This window comes from Penaeus chinensis, chromosome 16 (assembly GCF_019202785.1).
Source record: "Penaeus chinensis breed Huanghai No. 1 chromosome 16, ASM1920278v2, whole genome shotgun sequence".
Classification (NCBI taxonomy): Eukaryota; Metazoa; Arthropoda; class Malacostraca; order Decapoda; family Penaeidae; genus Penaeus; species Penaeus chinensis.
Genome location: NC_061834.1, coordinates 18,759,394 through 18,771,893, shown reverse-complemented (window position 1 = coordinate 18,771,893; position 12,500 = coordinate 18,759,394). Strand labels below are relative to the sequence as shown.

Here is a 12,500-nt window from a genome sequence, read left to right as displayed (position 1 = left end):
TATCATTATTATTATTGTTATTATTATTGTTATTATTATTATTATTATTGTTATTATTATTATTATTATTATTATTATTATTATTATTATTATTATTATTATTATTATTATTAATATTATCATTATCATCATTATTATCACTGTTATTGTTATTCATATTCATATTTACGCTTGAATTATTCAGCCTCTAGCCCTTTCCAACGGATGTAATTTATAACAGACAGTATCAATTAATACCTGATCTCCTCTCTAGGTACTCGTATTCGTAGTACCTTTGACTTCGGTCACGTGACCCTGGAGATCTCAGGGCTGCGTGAGGACGACTCTGGCATCTACACTTGCAAGGCCGTCAACCGCGTGGGAGAAGCAGTCTCTACCTGCAACATCAAGGTCTTCGGTTAGTACTCAATATATTGGCTCTTAATATATTTCGTTGAAGTCATGATAAACTGGATCATAGTTGAGTATCACAAAAGATAATCTTTCGGAAGGAGAAGGAGAAGATAAATATGACTACATATATAACTGGCGATGCTTTGCGCAGGCCGCGACTGGCTGATCGGCGACTCCATGCATCCCGAGGCCCTGTCCAAGATTGCGCAGCTCGAACAGCCTGCCGCTGGCCCTGGCTCCCCCGTTGAGCCCACCTTTGACGTGCCGGTGTTCATCTCGCACTTGAACAATGTGGAATGTCGCGAAGGAGACACTGCTCACTTCGAATGCAAGGTTCAGCCATGCAGCGACCCAACAATGAAGATTGGTGAGTTATACGATTTCGGCGCTATAGTAGATAATTTCACAACATAAATATGTGATTAACCTCTCCATTGTATATTTTAAATTACAACTGTAACGTTACAGTATTCCTAATACTTCTTCTTATTACAGATTGGTTCATCAATGGCAAACCCATGCAGGCAGCCGCACGTTATCAGGCTACCTACGACTTTGGCTTCGTGTCCCTCGATTGCACTCACTGCTACGCCGAGGATTCCGGCATCTACATGTGCCGCGCCACGAACGCCAAGGGCTCAGCCACTACCACTGGCACGCTTACGTGCATCAGCAAGGCCAACCTCTACTTCGACACCCAGCACCCGCAGGGCAGAGCTGGCCTTGAGGCAGTGAGTTTCGTTGGTTTCGGAGTCTGTGCATCTTATTATAGGGATTGGGATATTGTGTGGTATGATTGCGTTTTATGCTAACATTTCATTACTTCTCACCAGGTGGAGGAAGCCGAGCGTGCCTACTGGGCCAAGTACCAGAGGCAGATGTCTGAACGTGAAGTCTCCTTCCCGAAGCCCTTCTTTGTCAGGCCTCTGCAGACCAACTTCTCCCTTAATGAGAACCAGGTAAGCGAACTAACAAGAGTATCAAACACAAGCATTTAACTAATATATAATTAAATGTTATAGATTCCTGTAAAAAGACGCAAAACCTAACCACCTACATCTTTTATCTAGGCTCTGCATATGGAGGCCAACGTTGAGCCCAAACAGGATCCTGATCTTAAGATCGAATGGTTCTTGAACGGCAAGGTTCTGGAACAGGCATCGCGCTACAAGACGAGCTACGACTTTGGTCTTGTCACACTCGACCTCAGTGACGTCTACGAGCGTGACCAGGGTATCTACACCTGCCGCGCCTACAACAAGGTCAGAACATAATGAACGAATATAACGGTTGAAAGAATTTTGTTGTAGATTATCAAATAATGCATTCCTCTCAATCATGCAATAAAATGCCTTCAGGAGTTTTCTTTGCTAATTACGACATAACAATAATCTTACAGGCAGGAGAAGCCTTCTGCACTACCACCGTCGTTGTGGTCGGCAAGGATGTCCTTATCGAGGGCACTCAGCATCCTGCTGGCGAAGCTGGGCTCGAGGCCATTCAGGTAAGCACACATGTCCATACTAACGTATATACTGTACATACACATTGATGTAAGTTCACTGATAGAACGCGAATTATTTTATCCCTTCATTAGTAAAAATAACTGGCGGATCATAAGTCTGAATTTAGCTGTAATTAATTCTCCGACTTCGTTTTCCTCAGCGCATGGAGAACAAGCTCCGCCGCGACGACCGCGCTCTCCCCGACGAGGAAGGCCACCCGCCCGTCTTCACCGTCCCCTTCAAGGTGAGAGGCTCCCGCCACAACACTGCTAACGCCACCTGTTAGCTCTTATAGATAGATAGATACAACCACGCACGCACGCTCGCACGAAATAAAGAGAAAGAGTAAAGGAACTCTAGATAGATATAGAAATAGATCTAGGTAGACATAGATATAGATAGATCTAGGTAGACATATAGATATAGACAGATATATAAACAGATACAAAAATTAGATGGATATAGAGAGATAAATAGATAGATAGATAGATAGGCGAAGAGATAGATGCATATATATACACTTACATGTGTATATATATATATATATATATATATATATGTATATATGTGTGTGTGTGTGTGTGTGTGTGTGTGTGTGTGTGTGTGTGTGTGTGTGTGTGTGTGTGTGTATGTGTAGATACATAGATAGATGGATATAGATATATGAGTATGTGTGTATGTTTAAGTGAATGTATATACTGGAAAAGGAATGAATATTTATACATAAAAATACAAATATTATGTGTGTCTGCACGTGTATAATAAAAAAAATGTATTTAACTTAACTGACCCTCTGTCCGTAGGACCTGAGCAACATGGAGGAGGGTGAGATCGCTCACTTCGAGGCCATGCTCACCCCCGTCGGCGACGAGTCCATGAAGGTCGAGTGGTTCTTCAAGGGCGAGGCGCTCAAGGCCTCCCACCGCGTCCGCACAGTGTACGCTTTCGGCATGGTTGTGCTTGAGATCTTAGGCACAAAGGTGGGTTCGCTTTACACGTTCAATTCATCTCTCTCTCTCTCTCTCTCTCTCTCTCTCTCTCTCTCTCTCTCTCTCTCTCTCTCTCTCTCTCTCTCTCTCTCTCTCTCTCTCTCTCTCTCTCTCTCTCTCTCTCTCTCCCTCTCTCTCTCTATCTCTCTTTAGACATGAAAAAATACGAATAACCATTGAAAGGGATTAAGGTTTAGATAGATGTAAATATGTGCACAAAGATAAATATATTATCAGCATGTAATAATTACAAAAAAAATTGATAACCTTATTGAACATACATCCCTTCCATTCTAGATCTCCGACAGCGGAGAGTACACTTGCCGTGCATCCAACAAGTGGGGTAAGGCTGAATGTTCCGTCACCCTTGAGTGCGTCGACCGCGCTCATGGCCAGCCTCCTCGCTTCACCACTCACATCCAGAACCTGGAGGGACTCAAGGACGGCGACTCTGCCCACTTCGAGTGCACTCTGGTCCCCATCGGCGACCCCAACATGAAGGTCGAATGGTTCCACAACGGCGAGCCACTCCGCAACGCCACTCGCATCAAAACCGTCAGCGATTTCGGTTTTGTCGTCCTGGACATTGCCTACCTGCAGAACCACGATGCCGGCGAATGGATGTGCAAGGCCTCCAACAAGTATGGCGAAGACACTACCAAGGCATTCCTGAACTGCTATGGAAAGGGAGGTGTCTACACAGAGTCACTGCAGCCCGGCTCGCTCGACAAGATTGCAGCTCTGGAGGGCCAGAAGGCTGGCGTCCAGGCTCCCACTACTCCCGCGGCAGCCGAGCCTCCCAAGTTCATCACTCAGATCGCCAGCATCGAACGTCTGGTTGAGGGACAGAGCGCTCACTTCGAGGCGCGCCTGAAACCCGTGAATGACCCCAAGCTTGTTGTTGAGTGGTACAAGGATGGCAAGAAACTTCCTTCTGGCCATCGCTACAGGACCTTCCATGACTTTGGCATTGTTATCCTGGACATTCTCTACTGCTACGAGGAAGACTCAGGCGTGTATGAGGCCCGTGCTGTCAACAAGCTTGGCGAGGACAAGACAACTGCTAACCTGAAGTGCCTTAGCAAGACCAACCTCATCCTCACACCTCAGGTGCCCAAGGGAATGGAAGGCGGCCTTCAGAAGCTCCAGACTTTGGAGGACACTGCCTGGATGCGTCGCGAGTCTGTGACATCTGACAGAGTAGGCATGGCACCCAAGTTCACAGTTCCTCTGAATAACATTGACAACATGAAGGAGGGAGAGAATGCTCACTTCGAGGCCCGCCTTGTGCCAACCGATGACCCTCGCCTGAAGGTCGAATGGTACTGGAATGGAAAGCCAATGAAGTACAGCTCTCGCATCCGTCAGTTCTGTGACTTCGGCTTTGTAATCATGGAGGTTTCCCCAGTTTACCCTGAGGATTCTGGTGAGTACATGTGCCGTGCTTACAATGACTATGGTGAGGCTGTTACAAAGGCTTATCTGAAGTGCGAGGGTAAGCGCTCTGTCATTCTCGAAAGTCAGCTTCCTAAGTCCATGCAGAAGGGCATGGAAAGGATTGCTGAACTGGAAGGCCTCATGATCAAATCACCTGATATGGGCACTCCGACCGACTCTGGACAGCCACCACAGTTCGTGACGCAGCCTCAGGATTGCACCATCCTTGAGAACCAGCTGGCGCACTTCGAGTGCCGCCTTCTGCCAGTGGGCGATCCTTACCTCCGTGTAGAGTGGTATCATAATGGGCGCCCATTGAGGGCTGGGTCTCGCATCAAGACCATCAATGACTTTGGCTATGTGATTCTGGAACTTGCTGGTTGCTATTCCAATGATTCTGGCACTTACACGTGCAGGGCGATCAATAAGCATGGCGAAGCTTCCGTCGAATGTAAGTTGATTGTTTCCAGCAAGAGTGGAATTATCCTTGATCCCCAGGCTACTTCCAAGTTCAAGGGATGCACAGAGTCCATCCAGAAACTGGAAGAGAGTATGTACAAGAAGGAGAGGGCTCCCGATGAGGAAGAGAAGCCGTGCCCACCAAACTTTGTCACTCAGTTGGAGAACATCACCGACCTGGTTGAGGGACAACCTGCTCACTTCGACTGCCGTGTCGAGCCTGTGGGAGACCCAACTATGCGCATCGAATGGTTCCATAATGGTATGCCACTTGCTGCTGGTTCTCGTGTACACATGATGGATGACTTCGGCTTTGTCGTCCTTGATCTGGAATGGACCTTCGCCCGTGACACAGGTGAGTACATCTGCCGTGCCACGAACAAGTGGGGCCAGGCAACCACCAAGGCCACGCTCAATGTCCGCTCCAAGCATGGCGTTGACCTCAGCACGCAGCTGCCTCAGGGCATGACTGCTGAGAAGCTGAAGGAGCTGGAGCGCGGACCTCTCACTGAGAAGTACGACGCCGATGCCGAGATGACTCCCCCCAAGTTCACTGTTCCCATCAAGAGCCAGAGCATGCAGGAGGGAGAGCGCGCGTTCTTCGAGGCCCGCGTTGAGCCACGCAATGATCCTAATCTGCGCATTGAATGGTACCACAACGGCAAGCCTCTGCAGTCAGGTCACCGCTTCAGGACCAATTTCGAGCTGGGCCATGTGACCCTCGAGTTGCTTCACACCTACGCCGAGGACTCCGGTGAATACGTCTGCCGCGCTTACAACAAGCTCGGACAGGACATCACCAGGGCTTCTCTTAAATCCAAGGGTAAGTAAACTCTCATTATGTAATTATGATATCCTATCGTATTATTTCCATTTAAGTTATCTTTGAACCATATTTAAGGGCCGTAAGACAAACTGTTGAAACTCATTACATCCGTTTTTTTTTTTTTTTTTGTTTTTTTTTTTTACAGCCGGCCAGTCCGTTGTGCTGCAGTCACAGGTGCCGAAGGGTATGAAGACAGGCCAGGACTTCGCTTCGCAGATGGAGGAAACCCTCAAGAAGTACTGCAAGGAAGTCATGCTGACACAGGAAGACATTTACGAGCCCGAGAAGAGGCAGCCACCTCGCTTCGTGACTCACATCAAGGACGTGAGGGATCTCCAGGAAATGGCGGAGACCAAGTTCGACTGCCAGCTGGCTCCTGTCGGCGATCCGCACATGAAGGTCGAATGGTTCTTCAATGGCCGCCCTCTGCCCTACAGTACGTCGAAAACGATTTGTATAAACAGGAAAGAAAAAAGAAAGCAAATTCATAACACGCACGCACGCACGCACACACACACACACACACACACACACACACACACACACACACACACACACACACACACACACACACACACACACACACACACACACACACACACACACACACACACACACACACACACACACACACACACACACACACACACACACACACACACACACACACACACACACACACACACACACACACACACACACATATACACGCACGCACGCACGCACGCACGCACCTCTCTCTCTCTCTCTCTGTATACTTATACACACACACATATATATATATATATATATATATATATATATACATATATATATATACACATATACATATGCACATATACATATAGATATATACATATAGATATATACATATGCATATATTCATATATATATACACATATATACACACACATATACATACATACACACACACATATATTTAATATATATGTATATATATACATATATACATATATGCATGCATACATACACCCCATGTATATGTACATACACGGTTACATGCATGTATACACATACATGAATAAAACACACACACACATATATACACATAATATATTCATTAGTACTTACACACGTACACGCACTGCAAAAATACACACGTATACACAAAGTGTGTACGTGTGTGTGTGTGTGTGTGTGTGTGTGTGTGTGTGTGTGTGTGTGTGTGTGTGTGTGTGTGTGTGTGTGTGTGTGTGCATATACACACATACATATATAGTTTATTTATATTTTTATTCATTTGTTTACCTTTTATATATACAAATAGTATTTCGAATTGCACCCTGATAATTTTCCCAGTCACTGATCTGCCCCTTTGCCCGCCCGCAGAGAACCGCTTCACCCCCATCTACGACTTCGGCTACGTCGCCTTGGTCATGAACTGGGTATTCGGCGAAGACTCCGGCGAGTACCTCTGCCGCGCCACGAACAAGTGGGGCATGGATGAGACCCGCGCCACCCTCAAGGCCACAGGGCGCCCCGGTGTCATCTACGATTCCCAGATCCCCAAGGGCATGCAGTCCCTCGAGAAGATCAGGGAGCTCGAGGCATCCTGGTCACAGTACGTTGATGATGTTTGTGTGTTTGCCAAAGTTTGAATATTGCTGGGGTGTTATGATAACGATTGTAATGGGAAAGGAAAATGTTAGATATCAATAAGAGTTGGTAGTAAAGATACGGAAATTATAATTTCTACGGTAATGTGTGTATAAAGGAAATAACCGAAACAGTAATGATAATGGTTATCCTACTAATATTGATAATGGCGATGATAATCATGAAAGTATAAGAATAATGATATATTAAAAATAATAAACGTTATATCAAGCAGAAATTATAGTTCTGTTTGACCGCAGTATAAGTTAGCATTGCTTATGAAAACACGATTTTTTCCTGTGCGACAGTACCCACGAATCCCAGGTGGACGAGGAGAAGCCACGCGTGAAGCCCGAAGTTCTGAAGAAGCCCGAGAGCCTGGTGGTACAGGAGGGCGACTGGGCCCGCTTCAGCGTCCGCATCTCTGGCTACCCCAAGCCACGAGTCATGTGGATCGTCAACGGTTCCACTGCCATGAGCGTGAGTGCTTCTTTAATACTTTTGACCCCTATCTTCTCGTGTAATGCTAAGGTATCTGGAACAATCAATAGTCTATAAATATGCATCATTCTAGCAGACCATGGATCAATGTGAGACTCCTTCCTCCTCCTTCAGGGTAACCGCTTCAAGATCTGGTACGACGGACTGTTCCACCTCGACATCCCCAAGACCCGCCAGTACGACAACGGCAAGGTCGAGGTCATCTGCCGCAACTCCCTGGGCGAATGCTACGCCTGCTGCGACCTCAAGGTGATGCCGCGCCAGGACGACTACCGCGCCGTCCTCAAGAATTCACCAAAACGTAAGTGCGGCGTCTTAGAAGGAGGCTAGTCGAGGGAGTGAGGCTCTGCGAGATGGATCCCGCCTTGTGCAGTCGTCCTGGTTATCTTGACATCAGCCTTGACTTTGTACAAGGCGGCGATCCTTATCTTCAGCCTCGTGTCTTCGATGAAGTTGCTTTTTCATCCATCATCTGCCTCTCTCTCACTATCGCTTTAAGGTAATATTGAATCTCTTCCAGGGTTACAGGATCGCTTGGGGACAGATCTGGCAGCTGTGGCGGTTATTTTATATATTCATAACTTTTTATTTCTATATTATTAACGAGCATCATTCTGCGTGTATGTGTCCTCCAAACTGTGGTTCTATGGTGGCCGCTAACACGCTTGTCAAAATTGTACCTAGCAGATTGGCGCCTTATCTGCTAGGTTAGTTTTGGTTTACGTGTCACAGTCCGCCTGTTACGCAGTTTCAGGGAAGCTATACAGCACTTCTCGCTAGACTTTCATTGCTAACCACACAAGCGCTACACTTATGACTTTATTCTAATTTCTTCACAATTTATTACACAATTTATATCCTTATGTCACTCAAAACTAACAACATTCCCCTACAAATCCAAATTTTATTTCTTCATTTTCTCATCATTATTATTATTTGGTAAGTCGGCAAAGGTAAGAGTTAAGCGGTCTGAGTTCCGAGTGCCATGTTGTGTTTTCCTCTCCCACGTATAATTAGTTTCCTCTTTAGTTTACTTTTGATTGTTTAGTCCGTCACTCCTTCTCATTGTCCTTCCTCTGTACTCGTTCACTAATTCAATTACTAGAAGTCGCTAATGATTTTTGCCTCTTTCCAAAGGCCTGTAAATCCCGCCTGACTATGTTGTTATTTGCATTTCTTTGAAAATGATCTTCTTCATGCTGGTATTGCTGTGCCCTCTGCATGTTGTTGATATTATACTTCCTTCACATATTCCATTCCACAGGTTTATTCTTGACTGAAGTGATGACCAATGATCAAACCACATATTTCCTCAATACATTTGCTGTCTGTCTTATAATACAGTCACACTTTTGTTCAAATGAACACGTTTCTATCACCTGTTTATCAAATATTGTCACCCTTTTTTCACCTGTGTGCTGCACTTGCCACCTCTAGTCGAGTAGCTTCCCCATAGTTCCTACAATCATTTGCTAGAATTACCAGTTACCCTGTTGTTGTTCTGTTTGATTCCCTGTTAGCCAGAGTTCGGTGGTGGCTTGAGCATGCGCCCTGCCGTGCTGGCGGGAGGGCGGGCCATAACATGTTATATTTTTGTAGCCTGGTATGACTATGACCTCAAGAGTTACCAGAAGGAACGCCAGGAAACTGAGCTTGACCGCGTCTTCGAGGAGAGGATCGACAGTGATTATTCAATCGTCCATGAGTCCAAATTCGGCGAATACATGGCCAGACCAGTCGATAAGACTGAAGAAACCGAGTGGCAGAAACTCGCTCGTGAGAAGAACGCAGGAGAAAAGATCAAGCAGGTCAGTTTGTAGTAAATGTCTATACATCTTTCAGATCATTGTTCAACATTGAGTCAATGCGCATTATTTTTCTTAACTCAAATATTCTTTTCAGGTTGGAGAAAGTATATATGGTGCTTCCTATTTATTTTTCGGTCATGTTACTGTAATGTTGATAATGGATAAAAAGATTTATGCATGACTTTAACGTCTACAACTTTGCACCTCGGCAGCTGGAGGACACGAGGAGGGTGAACCGCAAGAATAAGGACGTGAAGATGTTCGCCTCCCCGCTCGAGCACGCAGCCCAGCACTCCCTGGCGAAGGGCATGGCATCTCGCTACGAGGAGCAGCTGTAAGTGCAGGCATTTGGCCGCGCTCTTTGTGGCAGCATGAAAGTGAGCGTGTCATGTATGCGGGAGGCCGAGCCGGGTCATAGGTCGGGGAACAGAGGCTCGGTTACCGTCCTCCTTCCCTGGCACATGGCGCCGTGGCTTCGCTCGTTCGTTTCTCCTCTTGTCTCGGAGATGACTACATTTTAACGCAGTAATCGCTACATCTTTTTTTCACTGGGGTATACATTCTGCAGAAGCCTGGAGTACTTCTTAGAACTAGAATGCAATGGTTTTACAATTATTACAATAATTTATTTAACATACACTTCATCAGTACTCATTCATCTTAACGCTAGAGGAACAAACACCTCGTAGTCAAGGAACATTTTTTTTTTTTAATTCACTCTGAAAGTTGGCATCGCGAGATTGCACTAACCTCCATACTGACTATATTACCGGCATTCCTACAGCGACACAGTGTCTGCCAAACAGCAGCAGCCGCTTCAAAGGCCAAAGAGGATATTAAGGTAGCAGAAATTTTTGATTTCAAAGTGGGATGTACCTTCAATGTTTCGTTTTGTTATCGATTTTGTTTTATTTCGTTGATCTACGTTTCAAGTCTCGATTTTTTTAAATTTCTTTCTTTATCATTTCTTTGTCCTGTTTACTGTTACGTTCAGGACGATTTTTATTTATTCTGCATAGTGATAATTTAGCTGTTTCAGTTCATAATTTTATATGACTCTAACTCTCCATTTATTTTTCCTGGTCTGCATTCTGTTTAAGTTTCAGTTTTTAATATGTATATATATCAAAATTGTTAATGTCTGAGTTCATATTTGTAAACATTTGTTGATGTTTGAGTTTTATTTCACATGAAATTATAATGTTAACTGTGGTCCCTTTCGTGGTAGATATTCCTTGCGTTCGTCCCATTATACCTTGTGTCGTTCGTTGACCACACCTCTGTCTCGGTCTCCAGTGTCACGTGACCAAGTAGAGCACAGTCGCCCTGTAGTTTGCATGATTTCGAATGCCAGAATACACATAGTTAGCCAGAAGCCACGACAAGGATAAAAAAAAGCTTTATTCACAGGGGGTCAATCTCATGGGATTCGCCATGGCCAGTTTCTTGCGTTTTATGATTTGCCGCTTGTCCTTCTCATGGTTTTGCATATCATACACTTACATTTTAATTCCAAATATTTGCCTCTGTGATGTATGTTTTTTAATAGGATTATAAGACAAGTAAATATATATAAGCAGTCATGCACACACAATTACACTCGCATACATGCACACGTACGCGCGCGCGGACACACACACACACACACACACACACACACACACACACACACACACACACACACACACACACACACACACACACACACACACACACAAAACACGTGCGCGCGCGCCAGCTACAAATTTTGACTGAGGCAAATGACAACAGTTTCTGAAGAGATATACAATATCACTTCCAAATTTTAATGTGAACAACTAAGTCGACAGTATAGCAAAACTGAGTTCGGTAGAAGACTTTTCAAGGGGAATCTGGCATTGTCTAATATGTATTGCTTATTTTATCCTCGACCAAAGGGAGACCAAGGATGTGCGCCATGAGCAACAGTACCCACCAAGGGAGCCCGAGCCCTCCGAGTCGACTGTGCACGGCAAGGAGGTGAGTGACTTCGCTCAGACAGGATTGTTGGTTGTCGTTCTCATGTAAACATTGGCTATGGATAGGAAACAGTCGTCTTAAGTATTGATGGAATCATAAATGGTATATTCCTTCTTCCACAGATCCACACTGCCACGCAGAAGCAGACTCAGAAGGAGATCCAGGGAGATCTTGAGATCACTCGTAAGATCACGGCCACAGAGACCACTGAGATGGAACACACCGGCAAGACTACCGAGCGCATTGTCGAAGGGCCTCCCCTGAAGCCCGCCAAGCCTCCGTTCTTCACCAGGAAGATCCAGCCGTGCCGCGTTTTCGAGAGAGAAGGTGCCCGCTTCGAGGTGGAATTTGACGGCGATCCCAACCCCACAGTCCAGTGGTATCGCGAGGACTTCCCCATCACGAGCTCTCCGGACTTCCAGATTCATACCTTCGGCGATAAGAGCATCCTCATGATCCGTGAAGTCTTTATGGAAGACTCCGGTGTGTTTGCCGTCGTGGCGGAGAACAGAGGAGGACGTGCGAAGTGCTCGGCGAACTTGGTGGTCGAGGAACGCAAGCAGAGGGGCGCTGGTGCAGTGCCCCCGAGCTTCTACCAGACCATCCAGGACACCTTCTCGCAGCCAGGCAACCTCGTGAGGCTCGACTCTAAGATCTCTGGGACGCCGCCGATCGATATTTATTGGCTCAAGAACGGACGTAAGCTCATCCAAGACATGCATTACAAGATGGTCAAGGACCAGGACACTTACACACTGCTCATCATTGAGGCAGTTGCCGAAGACAGCGGCTCATACGAATGTGTCGCCATTAACAAGGCCGGTGAGGCTCGCTGCCAGGCCACAGTCGAGGTAGCTGGTCCTCGCCCTGCGCAGGCACCAAAGACACCCACCACTCCTGCCGGAGCCACCCAGGCCCCCACCATTGTACGGAAATTGCAGTCGCAGAATGTGCAAGAGGGACAGCG

At 46.0% G+C, this 12,500-nt stretch overlaps 1 protein-coding gene across 1 annotated transcript in view; it reads left to right on the top strand.

The window, feature by feature from the left end:
* The window catches only part of LOC125033189 (titin-like), a 249,636-nt gene that overhangs the window by 134,734 nt on the left and 102,402 nt on the right, over positions 1–12,500 (top strand). The window contains 18 exon segments of the mRNA XM_047624561.1: positions 254–397; positions 545–760; positions 889–1,124; positions 1,227–1,352; positions 1,464–1,655; positions 1,793–1,897; positions 2,059–2,142; positions 2,702–2,878; positions 3,185–5,606; positions 5,755–6,045; positions 6,960–7,191; positions 7,535–7,706; positions 7,842–8,028; positions 9,327–9,535; positions 9,748–9,869; positions 10,320–10,376; positions 11,452–11,533; positions 11,656–12,500. The exon segment at positions 11,656–12,500 is cut by the window's right edge and continues 35 nt beyond it. Coding sequence (XP_047480517.1) covers positions 254–397; positions 545–760; positions 889–1,124; positions 1,227–1,352; positions 1,464–1,655; positions 1,793–1,897; positions 2,059–2,142; positions 2,702–2,878; positions 3,185–5,606; positions 5,755–6,045; positions 6,960–7,191; positions 7,535–7,706; positions 7,842–8,028; positions 9,327–9,535; positions 9,748–9,869; positions 10,320–10,376; positions 11,452–11,533; positions 11,656–12,500 — 5,899 coding nt within the window.